This window comes from Megalobrama amblycephala, linkage group LG20 (assembly GCF_018812025.1).
Source record: "Megalobrama amblycephala isolate DHTTF-2021 linkage group LG20, ASM1881202v1, whole genome shotgun sequence".
NCBI lineage: Eukaryota > Metazoa > Chordata > Actinopteri > Cypriniformes > Xenocyprididae > Megalobrama > Megalobrama amblycephala.
Window position 1 is genome coordinate 10,611,735 of NC_063063.1, and position 19,989 is coordinate 10,631,723.

The 19,989-nt window shown below is 35.3% G+C and overlaps 1 protein-coding gene across 3 annotated transcripts; it reads right to left on the reverse strand.

Annotated features, from left to right (window-relative positions):
• Positions 1–8: 8 nt before the first annotated feature.
• Positions 9–19,713, reverse strand: slc35d1b (solute carrier family 35 member D1b). 3 transcript variants are annotated; one of them, XM_048170518.1, is made up of 14 exons: positions 19,426–19,713; positions 18,949–18,982; positions 16,164–16,200; positions 11,824–11,910; positions 11,663–11,730; positions 11,439–11,510; positions 11,261–11,329; positions 10,907–11,009; positions 4,210–4,302; positions 3,989–4,056; positions 937–1,015; positions 699–781; positions 338–390; positions 9–189 (listed from the first exon to the last, which is right to left on the reverse strand). In XM_048170518.1, the coding sequence occupies exons 3-14, from the start codon at positions 16,167–16,169 to the stop codon at positions 179–181; spliced, it is 792 nt and encodes a 263-aa protein (XP_048026475.1). In that variant the 5' UTR covers positions 16,170–16,200; positions 18,949–18,982; positions 19,426–19,713; the 3' UTR covers positions 9–178. The 3 variants fall into 3 exon arrangements, with proteins under 3 accessions (XP_048026475.1, XP_048026474.1, XP_048026477.1); XM_048170517.1 differs by lacking the exon at positions 16,164–16,200 and having other exon boundaries at positions 19,426–19,711; XM_048170520.1 differs by lacking the exons at positions 16,164–16,200; positions 18,949–18,982; positions 19,426–19,713 and adding an exon at positions 15,529–15,914.
• Positions 19,714–19,989: the final 276 nt, after the last annotated feature.

Genomic DNA, 19,989 nt, shown 5'->3' on the forward strand with positions numbered 1-19,989 from the left:
GTTACAGGAACTGTCAACAAGAAAGGTTTAATGAAAAATACCACAGTTGCTGAAAAAATTGATGGTCACTGTTGTACTCAAGACGCTGAGAATTGAGACTTTACACACTGCTGGCTGGGTTCTTGATTCCCATGAGTATCATCAACATTCTCCTACTATCCAATTTATTCATGTTCCATCAACTTGTTTCTATTAAAAGACATAACATTTTACATGTCATCTCAAATACACTTAATCTTATTCAATATTTTTAAACAAAATGAAACCATGACATGGAGATTGATTTGAACAGATCCTCATTTTGATTCACACAAATACACATTTTTCCTCCACTTACTTTTTTGTTCCTTAGTGAAAGTGATGTGCGTGTACACAAGACTGCCAGCAATGCTATTTGGGGGGTAAGAAAAAATAAATTATTATTATTTTTTTTTAATGTATTGGTTATAAAGAATTTTGATCTAAAATTTGTATCACATTTTAGTATCTTAATTTGTCTAAATTCATGTTTTCTGAGGAAAACCAGTATTTGTCAATGTTCTTGCACCTTGATCATTCTGAGAAAATATTCAAGAAAAATACATCAAATTTTGTACTTTTTCCTGAGTCTTTTCCTTAGAATGACCCTCATACTGAGAAAGGAATCTGTGGAAAAGGAATCAGTTTCTTCACTGTCATTTTACAATGGACCATTTTACCTGATGTTTAGGCCGATAAAGTTAACCCAAGTAAAGATGTAATCTCCACCAAACACCATTCCAATGTAAGTCACTAAGATATTCTGTTGGGTTAGGTAAAGGAAACACAGTAAACTCTTAACTGGTCATATTTACAGTACACTTCTCAATCACCAAGACACTGTTAAGAAAGCTGCTTTGAAACAATATGTATTGTATAAAGTGCAATATAAATCAAGATAACGACTTAATTACCAACCTTGATACATCCAACAATTGTAGTCGTCAAAGCAGAGTTGTAATGGGTGCATAACATAATTGAGTACATGAGTATAAACCTGCCAAAACAACCAATGATATTATAAATCACAAAAATAAAAAAAAATATTTATTTTAAAATCTCGAAAAATTACAAGCGTCTTAAAGGTGCCCTAGAATTAAAAATTGAATTTATCTTGGCATAGTTAAATAACAAGAGTTCAGTAAATGGAAATGACATACAGTGAGTCTCAAACACCGTTGTTTCCTCCTTATATAAATCTCATTTGTTTAAAAGACCTCCGAAGAACAGGCGAATCTCGACATAACACAGACTGTTCTGTAACAGTCGGGGTGTACGCCCCAATATTTGCATATGCCAGGTCATGTTCAAGCATTAGACAAGGGCAGGACATCTGGATGTGCACAGCTGAATCATCAGACTAGGTAAGCAAGCAAGAACAACAGCGAAAAATGGCAGATGGAGCAATAATAACTGACATGATCCATGATATCATGATATTTTTAGTGATATTTGTAAATTGTCTTTCTAAATGTTTCGTTAGCATGTTGCTAATGTACTGTTAAATGTGGTTAAAGTTACCATCGTTTCTTACTGTATTCACGGAGACAAGAGCCGTCGTTATTTTCATTATTAAACACTTGCAGTCTGTATAATTCATAAACACAACTTCATTCTTTATAAATCTCTCCAACAGTGTGTAATGTTAGCTTTAGCCACGGAGCACTATCAAACTCATTCAGAATCAAATGTAAACATCCAAATAAATACCATACTTACGCGATTAGACATGCTGCATGACGAACACTTTGTAAAGATCCATTCTGAGGGTTATATTAGCTGTGTGAACTTTGTTTATGCTGTTAAAGGCAAGCGCGAGCTCCGGGGGGCGGGGAGCGTGAGCATTTAAAGGGGCCGCAGCCTAAATTGGCTCATATTTAATGATGCCCCAAAATAGGCAGTTAAAAAAAATTAATAAAAAAAATCTTTGGGGTATTTTGAGCTGAAACTTCACAGACACATTCAGGGGACACCTTAGACTTATATTACATCTTTTAAAAAGACGTTCTACGACACCTTTAAAAACACAGCTTAAAGGTGAAGTATGTAGTTTCTGTGACACTAGTAGCACCTATCGGATTTAGAAAAGTACAGCATATTTTGCAAACACCCCTTTCACACGTCGTGCCTCCCCCAAATCAAACATTACAAATACAGCTCTAATGGTGCTTGTAAGGGCATGTCTCAATAGGTAAAAGTAGGCTACTTTCAATGAAAGGTCCAACATATTAGGAATACTTTTAGCTGTGTTGCCATGTGTCATGAGTAAGCGGTTGAGTAGGATAATACTGTAGAGCAGGGGTGTCAAACATACAGCCCGTGGGCCGAATACCCACAAAGGTGTCCTATCCGGCCCGGGGGATGATTTGAACAATAATAAAAAACAGTTATGCATGGTCCACCAGCTATAAATCTGAACGGTTATTAATTTTATTTTGGCCAATATCTATTCTGGACTTGCAAACAAACTGCTTTGCAATCATTTCCCAAACTGTCATTTGAAAATATTACGAAGTCTGTAAACAGGACGTTAACACAGCCACATGCTGAATATGGAAGCAAAGAGAAGGACACAGACGCGGCAGCAGAGCAAATACTGTACCATGCCAAGCTTAGTGTTTGTGAAATATAGGAAGAAAAATATAAATATTGAATTGGGTTTTATATGAATGTAACTTAAAAGGGAACAGTATTCAGAAAAGTTGTTCTCCGTATAAGTAGCCTATTTTATAAGCGCAGTGCTGCTTTCTGTACAGCGGTAACCAAGGAAACACTATATGGCTGCTGTTCCACAAGCACCACCTACTGTTAGAGAGTAAATCTGCATTTTCATTCAGTCTGTCTGCTATTTGTTTTATGCAGGTGTCTTATGTAGCATTTCACAAAGCTATAAAGTCAGATCATGCTGTTTTTGCTATAAATCTTGAAATTATACAATCTAATTTAAATAAAAAACAACTGCTCATGCTCAAAATGCAATGGTGCCTGTATACTAAATGGATACACATATTTTTTGTTTAAAGCCAGTTTGGCCTGGTATAGAACTAATAAATTTGCTTAAAGAAAAAAAAAAAAAAGAAAAGAAAAAAGGCAACCAGTATCAAATTTGCTCCAAAAAACTGGAATTGGCCATAAAAAAAAATAAATAAATAAATAAATAAAAATCGGTGCATCACTAATAAAAACATTAAATCAAACGGTAACACTTTACAATAAGGTTCATTAGTTAAACATTAGTTAATATATTAACTAACAAGAACTAACCATGAAAAATACATTTGTTACTGTATTTACTAATCTTCGTTAATGTTAGTTAATGAAAAAACAGTTGTTCATTGTTTGTTCATGTTCACAGTGCATTAACTAATGTTAACAAGATTTTAATAATAATTGATGTATAAGTGCAGTTCATTATTAGCTCATGTTAACTAATGTTGTTTACTAATGTTAACTAATGAACCTTACTGTAAAGTGTTATCAATCAAACATTATTTTAGTATTTAAGTATTTTCGCAGTAAAAACAAATGCTGTTTTCAAAGAGTAGTGTGTTTTTTTTTTTTTTTCTTTCTTGCCAATTAATGTGTAGTTTGTATGGTTAATATTAATGTAACTGTCAGCTTACTACGGTTTCAAAAAAAAAAAAATTGGCCCGCACATGGTTAAATTTTTCCCATCCGGCCCTCAACCTAAAATGAGTTTGACACCCCTGCTGTAGAGCAAATGTGAGCATCTCACTTATAAGAAGGTTGAGCTGGAAAGAGATTGACGTATTTGAGCGGACCACTCTCAATCTTTTGCTGGTGCCTGGGGGGCTCAATGTTTACACTTTTTGGGGAGATAAACCCATATGCCCAACAGTAGTTAATGACAATAAACTAGGTTAAGAAGAGAATGTATTTTAACAAAAACAACGAAATCTCACATAACTGATCTTTAAGTAAAGAAAAATATTGGAAATATTAGACTTACCCCATTACACATGATAACACAAACTGAATCACAAAGAAAATGTCAGTCCAACCATCATACTCCAAAGTCTGAAAATTCACAAGAGTTCATATTTATTTTTTAATGATTTTTTTAATGTACATTTTCATGCAAATTCAAGCAGAATTTAGATCAAATTTTCCAAATGTCCATTTTTTAAAACATTTAGTGTAATAAATATTTTTATTTATTACAATTCTTACTTTCTGAATGTCTCCGGTTAAGTATGCTAAAATAATAGTGGGAATAATCATGAATAAAGCATTGTAATACAGCAGCCCATATTTTCCAAGTTCCTGAAATGCAAGGAGGGAAACAAATCATTTGATTAAATAAGAGAAAAATAAACAAAACTCATTTTAACTGAACTTTATTTTAAAATGAATATGGGTGGGCTCATGAAAGCATGAAATAGTATGTGTATGTATGCGTGTGTGTGCAATATGGCTGTATATCAGCCTAATATATCCCTTTAACATTTAATATGTCCTTTTAACATTTAATGGGTTTTCCCATGCCCTGCTGACACTGACAGCGCTAGTCAAAGCATTTGTCATTTGCGTCTTGTTCCGTGTTCACAACAAGTTTCAATATTAAAGTCTTTGCGACTGAGTGACTCCCTCATAAAGACAATCTTTTCCGCCATTTAATGGCGTAATAAAAGTTACTTCTGTTGCTGTTCACGGTCAGGAAGACTTTTAATGATTTTTACTTTATAAAAGTTGCATTCATAGTTGCATTGATACATATTTTTTAGCTTTAATATTTGTATTGTGTGGTAACCGTTTTTATAAAAATAAGCTCTGTGAAGCCATAGTTTACAGTGAATTTATAACAACTAAGCTCAGCTCTACGAGTTGCCTAACATGCCTCTTATCTGTTATAAATTAACTGTAAACTACGGCTTCTTGGGGCTTATTGCTTTAGTTGACAGTTTAACAGTTGAAAGCGTCACTTTTGAACGAGTAACGAAGGAACGTTGAGACGCTTCACTGAAACTCTGTAGTAGTATGTAAAGTATTATGAGAGAGATTGCCTGAGCGAGTGTATTACCTGCATCTAGCTGATATTCTTCAGGTCAATCTTATTCATAATCATAAAATCAGTTTGAATTGTCCACTGAGGAAAGCGATCTTTGTCTTTGTCCTTTTAACATTAGGCTATCATCACTCCCATGACAGCGTTAGTCAATGCATTTGTCAGTTGAATCTCATAAGATGTTGTTTAAAGTAAAGACAACTTCCTTGTTTCAGTTCACTTCAATATAAAAGTCTTTACGGCTGACTGACTCACTCATAAAGACAGTCTCTGCCGCCATCTCATGGCATATTAATGTAACTTCCACTGTTGAAATCACTAACAAAATTACTAACAAAGTCAAAATCACTAACGGACTCTTTCTCAATACCAAAAAATATGGTATGTTAATTATATAAAATACTATGTATTGAACAATAATATAAATAAACAACAATGGCCATTATAACAGTATAAGTAAAATAGGAAATAAACAAGCAAACCGTTCAGTCAAACGTAGTTAGTCCTGTACTCTAGTTAGTACAGGATTTAATTTTAATATAAATATAAAATTATAAAACTTAATATAGCCCTTAAGTCAAATCTATTAGCTCTGAAACAAGTAATATATTAATAAGAACAAGGACTGCCGTTTGATATACCCCCCCAAAAAATATACCTCATGTTAAACACTATCCACACAAGAGTAAGCAGCAAATTCCCTGAAGGACTGGCCGAAATGAAGCTGTTCTCTCCGCATACATGAGCAATGAACGGTTGCTGACAGCCTGGAGCTCACATCTTTGAATGTGTCTACATAAATTCTCAATTATGTATGTTATATGTTTACATATAAATCATATATCTGTGGTCTAAACAACTATATTCTAGCCTAAAAAACTCTTAAAACTACATTCCATTACAAAACAACAGTAGTATCAATAAAAATGTGGTGGGAGAATGTGAGAATGCTGACAACAGAGTGATTCAAATGGTGAAACAGTTCCTGTGGTAGAATATTGCATGGCTGGAAAGACCTCTCAACCAATCAGATTCGAGAACCAGAATGAACAGTTGTGTGTGTGTATATATATATATATATATATATATATTATATATATATATATATATATATATATATATATATAATATTATATAAGCAATAAGGTACGAGAGGCTGTGCTGTATCATGAATAAGCCACGGCTGAAGGGCGTGCCTTATTCACGATACAGCACTAGCCTCAAGTACCTTATTGCTTTTATAAAACGGTTACCACGCAATGCAAATATTAAAGACAAAAAATATGTATCAATGCAACTTTCATGAAGTAAAATCACTAAAAGCCTTCCTTCCTCCGGAAAAAAAAATAGTCCCTGACTGTGAATAGCAACAGAAGTTACATTATTACGCCATTAGATGGTGGTCTTTATGAGTGTGTCAGTCAGTAGAGAAGACTTTTATATTGAAAAGACTGAGTTGTTGTGAACACAGAACAAGACGCAACTGACAAATGCTTTGACTAGCGCTGTCAAGTCACAGGTCAAAACCCCTTAACTGTAAAAAGGACAAGATATTGCAGAGGACATTTAAACAGATTTTTTTATTATGAACATAGGACTGACCTGAAGGAAAATGCTAAATCTGAATGCAGGTAATAAACTCGCTCAATCGATGTCTTTCTCTTCTACAGTTTACACTCTTCAAGAACAGTTTACATTGCTAAGAGTGGTTGCCAAGGGTGTTGTGTAGTGATACATAGAACCGTTGGGTGAAGCGGTCATAGTCGTGTTTTATTATATATATATATATATATATATATATATATATATATATATATATATATATATATATATATATATACACACACACACACACACATTACTGGGCTGTTGAATGCTCGAATCTAATTGGTTGAGCAACGTTCTAAGGTGTGCAATTATTTTTCAGGGAAATGCACGGCTAGTACTAGGCAGGCATTGCATTGCAGTTCTATATCACTTAGCCAAATGATTTCAGTTATTTAAATAGGTCCTACAGCCTACAACCGAAAACAAGAAAAAAACCCACAACAACACTGACCAAGCTAATAAATACAGTAAACAATAGGATAAAAATGAAAAATTGTCATGGTTTTTGCCACAAAATACATTTGTGTTCTGAAAGCACATACTCTCTCCCGCTCTCTCTTTCAAACGTACACATGTACTGTATAGAGGTGCATGTTGAAAAAGATATTTTAGATAAAATATGTTTACATGTAGTCCACAAGACAAAATAAAAAAATAGCTGAATTTATAAAAATGACCCTACTCAAAAGTTTACATACCCTTGATTCTTAATACAGTGTTGTTACCTGGATGATCCACAGCTGGTTTTTTTGTTTGTTTGTTTGTTTGTTTGTTTGTTTTTGTTTTTGTTTTTTTTGTGATGGTTGATGGGAGTCCCTTGTTTGTCCTGGGGCCTGTACCATGATGGTAGTTGAACAAACTCAGGGTTATAGGATTAGTTTCGAGTTGACAAAACCAAACCACTCCAATCCGGCTTTGTTGGTACCATGATGCTGAGCATCAACTTTCTCTGTCAACTCAGGCTTTGATCCTGAGTTTGTGGAGCACGTGCACATGAATGCGTGACATCAGTGGTGAACAGCCAATCACATGCCTTGCAACAGAGCAGTGTCGGCGCTATGGTGGGGCATTCGAGGGCCGTGCCCCCCCCTAGCGGTCATTGATGCCCCTCCTACCACAGGCCATGGCGTGGCCCCCCCAAAAAATAACTTTTAGTTATTCTTTTAATATTAAATGTACAAATTGTAACTTAAATGAAATAAAATGAAATCAACGGGGAAAACATTAATTTTGGTTGTTCATGACATGTTACTAGGCTTGGTCATCACAGGTCAATGCTTATTGGTCGCTGAGTAAACTTGTTGATTTTCAGCGCGCTGCGCGCATAATCCATTTCAGTTTGTCCGTCTTTATCATAGACATTTAGCGCTAACTGTTAGCCTAATTATAGACAAAAAATGGATTTACGAAAACACTCGCCTGCAACTCTTCTGAGGGTAAGTCGTTTGTTCATTTCACTTATTAAAGCCAGCCCTGGCTTTGATAAGGCCTACTAATCAGTAGAATTGTGTATGTGTTTTATACTTGGCTGCCTGTAAGTCTTACAGGTAAGATATGAGCCCGATCACACGAAAATGCGTAGTACGAGATTGTAATCTCGTAGAATTTGGCGTGCTTATGGTACGCACTTTATGGCAATTTATTTGCCTATATTCTACGAGATTACACACTCGTACTATTGATACGCATTCTCATGTGATCGTGTTGGCTTATGTCATTTCTGCCTGGTGCGTGGCTTATCCAATTGGCTACTTGCTGCCCGAATGCGTGCCTCAGTTATGTCAGCGGTCCTGTCCTGTTACTTATATGTTGTAAAGGGGTGTTTTTGATGGAGGCTATGTTGTCTAATGTTTATAACCAGTGATAGGCCTACATAATGGTTTTCTGGAAGTGCATAAACTGTTGAGAGGTGGATGAACTATTTCTGACATGTCAGAGATGGGTAAACTGCATTTATTTGCGTATAGCCTCCAGGACAGCCCTACGCTGTGACTGAGCTGAATTTCGAGTAGAGAGAGGGCATAACTTTATGCCTTTTCTGCCTTTTAATGTGACTCCACTCCAAACGCTGTCTTCATTTTGTTTATTAAACGCAACGTTTTTAATTTCAAAAGCATTTCTAAATTCAGTTCATATTTCCCACAAACGAAATTTCAAGCCAAAATAACGAAATGGTTAAAAAAATATCGCAAAAGTTTTGCGCAAATGTGTAATGGAAACGCGGCTACATGATATAGAAATTAACAACAACAAGAATAAACGAAACTCGCAAATAATAATAATAATAATAATAATAATAAAACGTGTTTCTCTTATTTATTGCATTTCTGCTGTGTTGGACTGTGATGTCGCCACTGCGTAAAAATATTTCTTAAACTGCAGTGCCCCCCCGCCGATGACCCAATGCCCCTCCAGTAGATCTGCTCTGGCGCCGACTCTGCAACAGAGAGAAACTATGATTCACTTCTCACGAGAGCCAGTGCGATTCAAAACTCCTTTGCTGAAAATGAAGAATTTAAATGCATTTACACTAATGGAAAATACTAGTCTGTGAAAGAGGACAAATAAAAGAAATGATCTTGCTCTATCAGTGCAAGTGAAAGTTGTGATGATAGTTTATATAGTTGATAATATATAGCGATATAGACTCAAACATATAAGGTCACATGTAGTCATATTTAACATTTACACCTTATTTATATTACATATGATCTATATATATTAATATTCATTGAAACTAAATACTTAATAACAACTGTTAAGCTAAACATGCGTGTGTGTAATGGATTAATAAAAAATATAGATCATATAATTAAATCATATATAAATCATAAAATAATTCTAAGTAATTATCATTAAAACTAGACAATTTCATTGTTAAATATTTGTTTTTACTATATAGTGCCCTTTAATTTGGAGGAAGATAAACTGGGGAGTGACTTTATTGTGTTGGGTGTGTCAGTGTCACTTAGCTTACATCTGATTGGTCCAATTTCAAATTTGAGATCTCTAAACCAGAACATAACTTGCCCCGTTAGCCGTGGAGTGTAAGTTACTATGGCGATGAACACCGCTAAAAGCCAAGTCACTCTCATGGTACCCAAAACCCAGGATTGGCGCAAACTAATCTGAAACAGCTAGCCAGCTAATCCGGCTTCATGGTACAGGCCCCAGTTAAACTCAATATATATATTGAGCACATCCCCTCTGAACAAATAAAAAATATGTATTTTCTTAATGACCATTAATACTAATTCATTGGAAAGATGGCAACTATATGCAAAGATCCTTTATGTAAAATATCTACTAAAGTACTAAATAAAAATATCATGCATTTTATATAATCCCTCTTATTTCCTTAAAATTATTCACATTTTTACAGATTCTGCAAGTGGTTCACATACTTTTTTCTTTCCACTGTGTGTGTGTGTGTGTATATATATATATATGTGTATATATATATATAGTGTGTGTGTGTGTGTGTGTGTGTGTGTGTCAATGGTTAGTTCCTGTTCTTGATTCAGATTGGTCAATAGCTGTGTTTTATTCACGTTAAAACATATGACCGCTTCAACCAACTGTTCTGTGTATCACTACACAACACCCTTAGCAACCACTCTTAGCAATGTAAACTGTATGTTCTCGATTGATATTGTTCTTTAAAGCTTACTATGTAGAAGATTGTTGTGAAAAAGAGATCGAGTGAGCAAGTTTATTACCTGCATTCAGATTTAGCATTTTCCTTCAGGTCAGTCCTATGTTCATAATAAAAAAAATCTGTTTAAATGTCCGATGTATTATCCTGTCCTTTTAACAGTTAAGAGGTTTTCCCGTGACTTGACAGCACTAGTCAAAGCATTTGTCAATTGCGCCTTGTTCCGTGTTCACAACAATTCAGTCTTTTCAATGTAAAAGTCTTCGCTACTGACTGACACACTCATAAAGACGGTCTTTGCCGCCATCTAATGGCGTAATAATGTAACTTCTGTTGCTGTTCACGGTCAAGGACTATCTTTTCCGGCGGAAGGAAGGCACATTATACACTTGTCATAGTCTGAACACATTTATACAAAAGGCATAGTCTTTCTACACAGGAAAAAATGATAAAGCTACTGGATTTGAAGCCTTGTTCGCAAAACTGAAAAAAACTGGCACATTCACGGCCATGCGAAACAAAGACCAAGGGACTTTTGGTGCACACACATTTGGACTTGTGTGGACATGTCAAGCATCTATGCTTAAGGGTTAAATTACCTTGGAGTCCAGTTTTTGTTTCATATAAGCCCCATTAGCAGCAGTCAGAATGTTGTTAAGTGTAATGAACACATATCCATGGAGGTCAAAAGCTAAATCTGTACTGTGAGAGTCAAATAAAGGCAAAATAATTGAAGTGACAAGCCATTTCTCAAATTTCAAAAGAATCTGCACCCAAATTATGAAGTAAAAAGCTGGCTAGGCCCATTCATAAATACTTCTAAAACACTGCAGAGTTACAATTACATTTATAAACAGGTGAAAAGAAACTGGTTTTCTGTGAGGTCTAGGAATTAAACCTCAAATGTAATATTTGTGTAATATTTTTTATTGAGTTTGCCATTTGAAGCTTACCTTGCAGCAATAAAAGCTCCTAGGATCATGGTAAATACGGTTGCCTTTATAGACCATGAAAACTTCTTTCTACAAATAAAAAAAACAACAACAAACAACAAATGTGAGTGTAAATCTCACATCTCGTACAACTTGAACTGGGTCATCTGAAAACAATGAGCTTACTGTATAAACTTACTTTAGGAGGTAACCCTCAAACAGCATTGTGAATAAAATGGAGAATCGTCTGAGCACAGTAAACATTGGCAGACTGCAAAAGAGATCATAAAGCATGTTATATTATTGTACATTCAGTATATATTGTACATTCAGCATATTATAACAACAACAGCCATGCATTAAAGTTTACAAAAGTTTTGAAAGATTTTGAAGCTTTGTTTCTTCTGAATTTTACACACTTACTTCAGTTGTTTTGTTCCAAACAGGCCTGTTAACTGATTTCCCACATACAGAAAAGGGAGTGGTAATACCTACACAGTAAATGTTGTGAGAACTGAATTTACAGTGTGTATACGTACATGAAAACTGAAGTATAGTTTGACCTTGAGTGTGTTCAGTCCTACCTTATGAGGTACATGCCTATCAAAATCTGGGAAATCAACCACATTTAATGATTTTGCTACTCGCAGCACAACAACCGTTGCAAACATCTGCAAACAACATAATGAACCTATCAGCTGCTGGAATCTTAGTGCTACATGTATGTAAAATATCTGTTCAATTAACAACATGCTTGATATCACAGTCATTAAAGGGGTCATATAATGCCATTTTTACAAGATGTAAAATAAGTCCCCAGAGTCTGTATGTTAAGTTTTAGCTCAAAATGCCTCACAGATAATTTTTTATAGCATGTTAAATTTGTCACTTTTTGAGGGTGAGCAAAAACACTCAGTTTTTGTGTGTGTCCCTTTAAATGCAAATGAGCTGCTGCTCCTAAGAAGAGGGCGGGGTTTCAAGAGCTCATATTAGTCGGACAATGATGGAGACTCAAGAAGAAGTGACAACATGTAGAATGCAACAGGACGTTTCTGAATGGTTAGTTGCTAATTTATGTAGCTGATGTGTGATATCTTAAAGTCATTGATTAGCATATTCTGTCATGATCTATAAATCGCTCTTGTGGGAACTGTTGTAAGATGCCTATCCACCTTATTCCTGACTAGCCTACTGCGTTTCGAATTATGGGTTGCAATTCCAGTTTTGGGAACTTCCATTTAAAAAGACTGAAACAAATCATTTCAAATCATAAGGTTGCCCTACAAATAAAGCTTATCCGTCAGTTTGACTGAATGAGCAGTCAATTTTTCTTTCATGTTTTATTTTCAGAATCTCTCGTTTTTCTCCTAAAAGCCTGACGTCTCTTTCCAGGTTTGTTTTCACAGGTAAATACAATTTATTATCTGTTAAAATGATGTGAATCACTTTGATATAGTATCACGCAATGCTGAAGTTCATGAACATTTTTTTATTAAGGCAACATATATTACATAATACAGATATATAGTTATATTTAACCCGTCCGTTATTGCTGTGGAAAGAATCGCGCTTTTTCATGGTCTGTTGAAAGTACCTTGTTGATGCTTTTACACTTTTAAATGTCCTTTTAATGTTCGCTGGTTGAAGGGTTAGTAGAATAATGTCATCTCCATTGTACCCAGTTAAAAAAAAAAAAAAAAAAAAAACATTGCGTTCATAGAGCAAGCCTTTCACTGACTGTTTACAGCTTAACGGAAGTTACACCCATAATTCGCGCAAAGCGTCATGGGGTGTAGGAATAAGGTGGATAGAGCCAGAGAATATATGCTGCGTGAAGATAGAACAGGTATAGTTTAATTTAATTATGCTTATAACTTATGTTGACATCTTGCTTTTATGACATGCTATTGCATTTGTTACGTACTGTATTGCAATAACATGGCCTCATCCCCTTCGTTGGGTGTTCTCGGGGATGGGGTTTATGTAAATTTTAGGGTTAGTGATGTCACAAATCTGGGGAAGAAGCTCGTGGTAGTCCCTACCAGCTGCTTGTTGTAGTCCTTAAACAGAATTTTTAAAAGAAAATATCTTGCTTTGGCTTTGCACCGTAACTTTGCAGATGTTGTTTGTGCTCAAACAGCAACATTACACACTTACTAAAGTCAAAAAAGTGAAATCATGATCAACCACCCCTTTAAAATACTAAACACGCCTACTGTAAGTAGGCCTACATGTGTGAAAAAATCTAAAAGATTATGAAAGCTAAATGCTGAACCTGTACATTTTCACCTTATGTCTGAGAGCTATCATTCTATTTAGACGAACAGAGTAAGTCAATGTAGTGATGTCACTAAACTAAAATGCGGTTAATCTCACAAAACCGGTCAAGAAAATGTCTTATTACACAGTTGGAACATCCTGCCGGACCAACTGCCGGATTGAGCAGTCAAATATTTGAATGCAATAAATAGGGGTGTAACGATATATCGCAGTACGATATTTCGCGATGCAAAAATGTTACGATATGTATCGCAGAGTGATGTCGATACTTTTACGATATGATGGCAGTCTAATCTTATTGGTTGAGCTGCCGACGTGACCGACTCTGCAACATGTAGGTGGAAGTGAGAGAAGTCAGGTTGTCACCACATATAAGGGTGTGTCTCAATCAGCTCTCTAGTTTAGTAAGTGTTTCGCGCACACATCGAATCTTGCAAGCAGGTTTAAACGTTTCTTGCGTCAGTCTCTTGCTTGGTCGCGTGAGAAAAGTCGTGGCTTTCTTTCACAGCAGTGCCATAGCAACAGCTGAGCTCACAGAAAAGCAAAAGATGCTTGCGATGCTTTGCTTTAAGAAGTTCTGCGGGGCCGTTCACATATTGCGTCTTTTCCGCATGCAACTTAGTCAGTTATTTCAAATGTAGCCATGCAGCAGACGCACTCATAATGGAAGGAACGCAGTTTTCCAGGCACATCGAGATGAAAAATTCTTAACTTTTCAGAATGCCGCAAGCGCACCGCAGGCCATGTGACAAGAACCAACCGATCAGCTATGGCTTTTCCGTAACAAAACATCGAAATCTCAGCCGAACAGCTGATCATAGCTGTGCAAAGTGTTTTTATATCATATCTCCATAAATATATCTAGTAGTAAAGCTAATGCAAGGGCTAGAAATCAATTTATCCTTTGCTGAAACTTCCTGATCCTCTTGGCGAGCGCAGTCAAAGTCCCTTTAACTTGGCGACCATCTTTGAAACGCCTCTCGGGCATGCAAGTGCAACTCTTATCTCTTTGAATGGGGAAACATCAAATTCTCCAAAGCTGTTTGCCAAGCTTTCGAATAAATTTCATATTTGTAATCACCACTAAAATCTGACAACAACTGTCTCATAATATTTTTTCCAAACGCTCGAATCATGACAAAAAACCTGTATTTTTCAGGCTGGATCAAGCTAATGCGCATGCGCAGACCTAAATGCGCGTCTCTTGTGCCTCATTTCGGAGGCGCGCGTCTGACTGTTTCTATAGGAACCGGAGTTTCTAACGGCCGCTGCAGTGACGCAATGACTTTACCAGTCGGCGATTGGCTCTTAATTAGAAGGCGGGACTAATTCTGCCATATTGCGGGTTGTACTTTCTCCCATTCAAAACAATACGAGTGACACGTCTTGTGTTATTCTATAGTCTTTGGAGCAATTCATGGTTGCATAGCAACCATGAATTGCTCCATGAATTGCTTCTCCTTCTCTCCTTTGGAAAGAAGGAGAAGCGGTGCGGCCGCGCCTTCCACGCGTTTTTAGATGTGATATGTGAACTGTCCCTTAGGATTCTAAGTTCATGTTAATTTTAACTTTTTTTTTTTTTTTTTACAGTGACAGACAGACCTATTTAGCTGTTAATTTGTAAATATGTAATTCATTTTTCCAGGAGCTCATTGCTTCTACTTTCAGTTAAACTGGTAACAGTGTTTGTAAATTAATTGCCTAAATTATTACATTATTTGCCTACTGCATTCTTTAAATTGTAATGTTGACATGCATTTTCTGTAAAGCTGCTTTGAAACTATATGTATTGTGAAAAGCGCTATACAAATAAATGTGAATTGAATTGAATTAATTTGAATACAGAAGGTTTTTATTAAACCTTGAAATGTGATCTTGTATGTACAGCAAGGACAATTATTGAAATTTGTTAATGTATTTTAAAATTTATCTTATTTGAATTTTAGTTTCATTTTGTTCAAAATATTGTGATACGTATCGTATCGTGAACTCCGTATCGAGATACGTACCGTATCATGTCCTGAGCGTATCGTTACACCCCTAGCAATGAACAATCTGCAGTCTCTCTCTTTACACAAAGGCAGATGAGAAGAGGAAAAATTGGCACCATCTAGTGTCTTACAGTGTTAGACTTTAGTACTACTCTCACAGTGAACATCTGTTGCTCCAGTTAAAGAAGAAAATGAAAACATCGCTTAGAAGGACAACAAAACAGCAGGCTAAATTTGAACAAGCAGGCCTGGTACTTCTGGAAGCTTATGCTCGGTAATTTCTACTCATTACTTGATGATTGGCTTGATTGGATTGCAGACAAATAATGTATCTGAATAACGTAATATTGTTGCAGTGTTTTATTGCTAGGCCAGTTCTTTTCTGTGGTGTAACAGACTAGTTATCTTAGCAGAAGCTTTAAGATAATTAAATAATTTCATATAAATTATATTTATATATTTAATATAAATATAAAAATTAAAAAACGACAATATAATATTTTTTTTTTTTTTTTTTTTTTTTTTTTTAATGTTACATATTTATGAAAATGTCAATGCAAAATAAAATCCTGATGGCTGTAATTGGCTTCTTGAGATTTACATTTAAAGGGTTAGTTCACCCAAAAATGAAAATTCTGTCATTAATTACTCACCCTCATGTCGTTTTACACCCGTAAGACCTTTGTTGATCTTCGGAACACAAATTAAGATATTTTGGTTGAAATCCATTGACTCAGTGAGGCCTCCATAGCCAGCAATGACATTTCCTCTCTCAAGATCCATTAATGTACTAAAAACATATTTAAATCAGTTCATGTGAGTACAGTGGTTCAATATTAATATTATAAAGCGACGAGAATATTTGGAAACGCTTTAGATTACAGCCCGGAAAGTACTGCGTAATTACAACAAATTTACAGCGTAACTTTCAATAATTATAGTGTAACTATACAGTAAGTATGTATAGGGGAACAATATGTAAAGTATTGGGAATAAAGGGGTAACAACCAGGAAAATAACAAATTATTTATACTGTAAATATTTTATAACTAAGGGGTACGTATGACATATAACTAAGGGGTAAGTATGACATTACGGGCCGTAAATTAAAGTGGAGCTTGTTACCCTCTTATTTCATGTAGTTACAGGGTAAGTAATTAATAAAAAATAAATAAATAAATAAATAAATAAATAAACGCAAACACTTTATTTGAAAAACAACTTATTTCAAAACAGATTTAAAGTTGCAACACTTCCTATTTGTTTCTCTTGCTTGGCTTCCTCCTCCTCTTGTTCCTCTTTTTCTTTCTTTCCACTGATGAATCTTAAGAGGGAATCCCATTTTCTATTCTGTATTATAAGAAAATAGTACACCCGGAAATGTGCTCACCGTTTACTCATCTTTTACCCTCATGCCATCTGAGATGTATACGACTTTCCTTCTTAAGATGAACACAAAAAGGGGAATTTGAACACAAATTTTAGGAAAAAAAAAAAAATCATCTGGGAACGCTTTATAATGCAAGCTTATGTGTTCCTAAAAGTCGAAACATCAAACAGCACATACAGCAATAACTACAGTAATCCACACGACCCTAATGGATGAATCGATGTCTTCTGAAGTGAAACGATACGTATTTGTAAGAAAAATACCAAATACTTGAATATTTAAAACTTTCGACCAACTGTCTCCTGCGCGTGCATGCGAGAGTTGAGAGTTCATGCTTGACGTAACTTGAAGCGTGATGTAAGCGTGCCGACAAACTCACGCAGATGTTGGATGCCGTCAGTTTTTTTTTTTTTTTTTTTTTTTTTTTTTTTTTTTTAGTAATGCTCACAACAAAATACACAGAATAACAGATAATGAGAATGAGAAACAAACAAGACAGAATAACAGAGACGGCAGTTCTCGCGCGAGTTTCAAACGAATCTCCCGCGAGAACGTCATGAAAGCTTTACGTTGCTCATTAATATGCTTCGTCAAACGCAAAGTTGACTCTCATGCAGGCGCTGGTGACAGTTGGTCAGAAGTGAAAAGATGAATAGCCTAAACCATGAGAAAATTTCGGGGTGTACTGTATTTTCTTATAATACAGAACAGCAATGAGATTCCTTCTTAAGATTCATCAGCTGAAAAACAAGAGCAGGAGGAAGCCAAGCGAGAAACAACAACAACCAAAAAATGGACAAAACTTGTTACTTTCTGTCAGGAAAGTAACTCCTTAGAGTTTGAAATGAAAAGTTGATTTAAAAAAAAATGAATAATAAGTGTTGTAGACCTGTTTTTAATAAAGTTGTTTTTCAAATAAAGGTTTCGGAGTCAGTGATATCAGATTGTTTGCATTTTATTAATTACTTACCCTGTAACTACATGAAATAAGAGGGTAACAAGCTCCACTTTAATTTAAGGCCCGTAATGTCATATTTACCCCTTAGTTATATGTCATACGTACCTCTTAGTTATAAAATATTTACAGTATAAATAATTTGTTATTTTCCTGGTTGTTACCCCTTTATTATCAATACTTTACATATTGTTCCCCTATACTTACACATACTTACTGTATAGTTACACTATAATTATTGAAAGTTATACTGTAAATTTGTTGTAATTACGCAGTACTTTCCGGGCTGTAATCTAAAGCGTTACCGAATATTTTTGGTGCACCAAAAAAAAGACTAAATAATAAATTATTTAGTGATGGCCAATTTCAAAACACTGCTTCAGGAAGATTCAGAGCATAATGAATCAGCGTATCGAATCATGATTCGGATCGTGTGTCAAACCGCCAAACTGCTGAAATCACGTGACTTTGGCGCACCTAACTGTGGATTCGACACACTGATTCATTATGCTGAAGCATCCTGAAGCAGTGTTTTGAAATCGCCATCACTAAATAATTCGTTATTTTGTTTTTTGTTTTGTTTTGTTTTTTGGCACACCAAAAATATTCTCGTCGCTTTATAATATTAATATTGAACCACTGTACTCACATGAACTGATTTAAATATGTTTTTAGTACCTTTATGGATCTTGAGAGAGGAAATGTCATTGCTGACTTGGGTAAAGTTGGTTTTATATTTGCACAGTCGGACTTCTGATAAATTCAGACTTTTCAATAAATGTGCAATAAATTAATGTTTGCGAATTTTAAGCAGCGACATGATATTGACAACCAACGATTGTCAACTTACAACATTTTTCACAGTCAATCAAAATAGGCAAGTATTGTTTTAATGGCATTTACTTGTGAATATCCACTGAATGTCCAATGTAGTGTGATTAACAAGGCTATTGAATACGGATGTCCGAAATGTGCGAATATAAAACCAACTTTACCGAAGTTCATTGCTGGCTATGCAATGATCCTTTAACACACACTGGAGACCTAGTAAAAATGATCAGAAATGTAACAGAATAAGCAATAACTTTCTTACCTGGCCTATCCCAACTGCTAAAGAGGAAGGGAATCTGAGTGGGAAAACACAGAAGTTATTGTTAACTTCTACAATAACAATTAAGTTACACTGTTAAGTGCACAAAATAATAAATATCCTAATGAAATGCATATAGAGTGCTCATTTACTCAAAACGATTCATATGTCCGAAGTATGTACACACTGTCTATGCAACTAATGTATCCGTTTAAAAGGCTAAGAATAATAATATGGGAGATTAGATTACATTAAAGTAGGGCAGTCATTTATTCACGTGTGTTAACAGCAGCTATGACCAAGCAATGTCATATCATAGCAAAGGTGAGTGAGAGTAAAAATCTTGCGAAAGACAGAGATTAAGTGATCAGATCCATCATCACACTTTCTCGGTCAGCATTAATAAAAAGCTCATACTGAATATGAATGTGTTGAAAGAAAACATTTATGAATGAATATGATATTAAAGCGATGCATTACCTGTAATTAGTAAGAACACTCTTGTTAACGACAACAATGAAAAAAGAAGAGAGCCCGTAGCAAACTGCAGCAAATAACTTCATAAATAACGCAGATGTGCCGCTTTCTTCTCCTAGCGTAACATTATCTTTTGCGCTTATTCTGAGTATTTCTCACAGAGTGAAGTTTTCGTATGTCCGCCATGCTGCTTACTAATGCTGTTATCAGGCAAATAGGTCCAACTACTTTTCTGCACAATAAAATGTTCCCTGAAGTTTTAAAGGGACAGTGTTCCACGAACCATTTTCACATTTCCGGGTGTGGAACGCGGAAGCAGGGCCGTTGATAGGGTATCGGGTCCCTGATACTGTTAATGGACCCTTCACATTTCTGGGGTTCTCAGAAGTGGATGTCATCATAGTTGGGTAAACTAAAGCGGTGAAGGAAACAACAGCAAATATAATTTTTTAATGACTTTCTAAAAGAGAGAAAAAATATAGAGTGATTACACCAGGTAGCCTAATCAAAATTAATAATTAGTCTGCTTTTTTTGTTGTTGTTGTTGTTGTTGTTTTATTTTATTTT

What these genes read in the sequence shown, in the direction of transcription:
- slc35d1b (XM_048170517.1), bottom strand. Translation starts at nt 19,508, where the DNA reads ATGAAGTTATTTGCTGCAGTTTGCTACGGGCTCTCTTCTTTTTTCATT. An exon ending in ATAGGCATGTACCTCATAAG is followed by an intron (nt 11,731 to 11,823) that starts GTAGGACTGAAC and finishes TTTACTGTGTAG; the next exon opens with GTATTACCACTCCCTTTTCT. An exon ending in TTTGAGGGTTACCTCCTAAA is followed by an intron (nt 11,330 to 11,438) that starts GTAAGTTTATAC and finishes TTTTATTTGTAG; the next exon opens with AAAGAAGTTTTCATGGTCTA.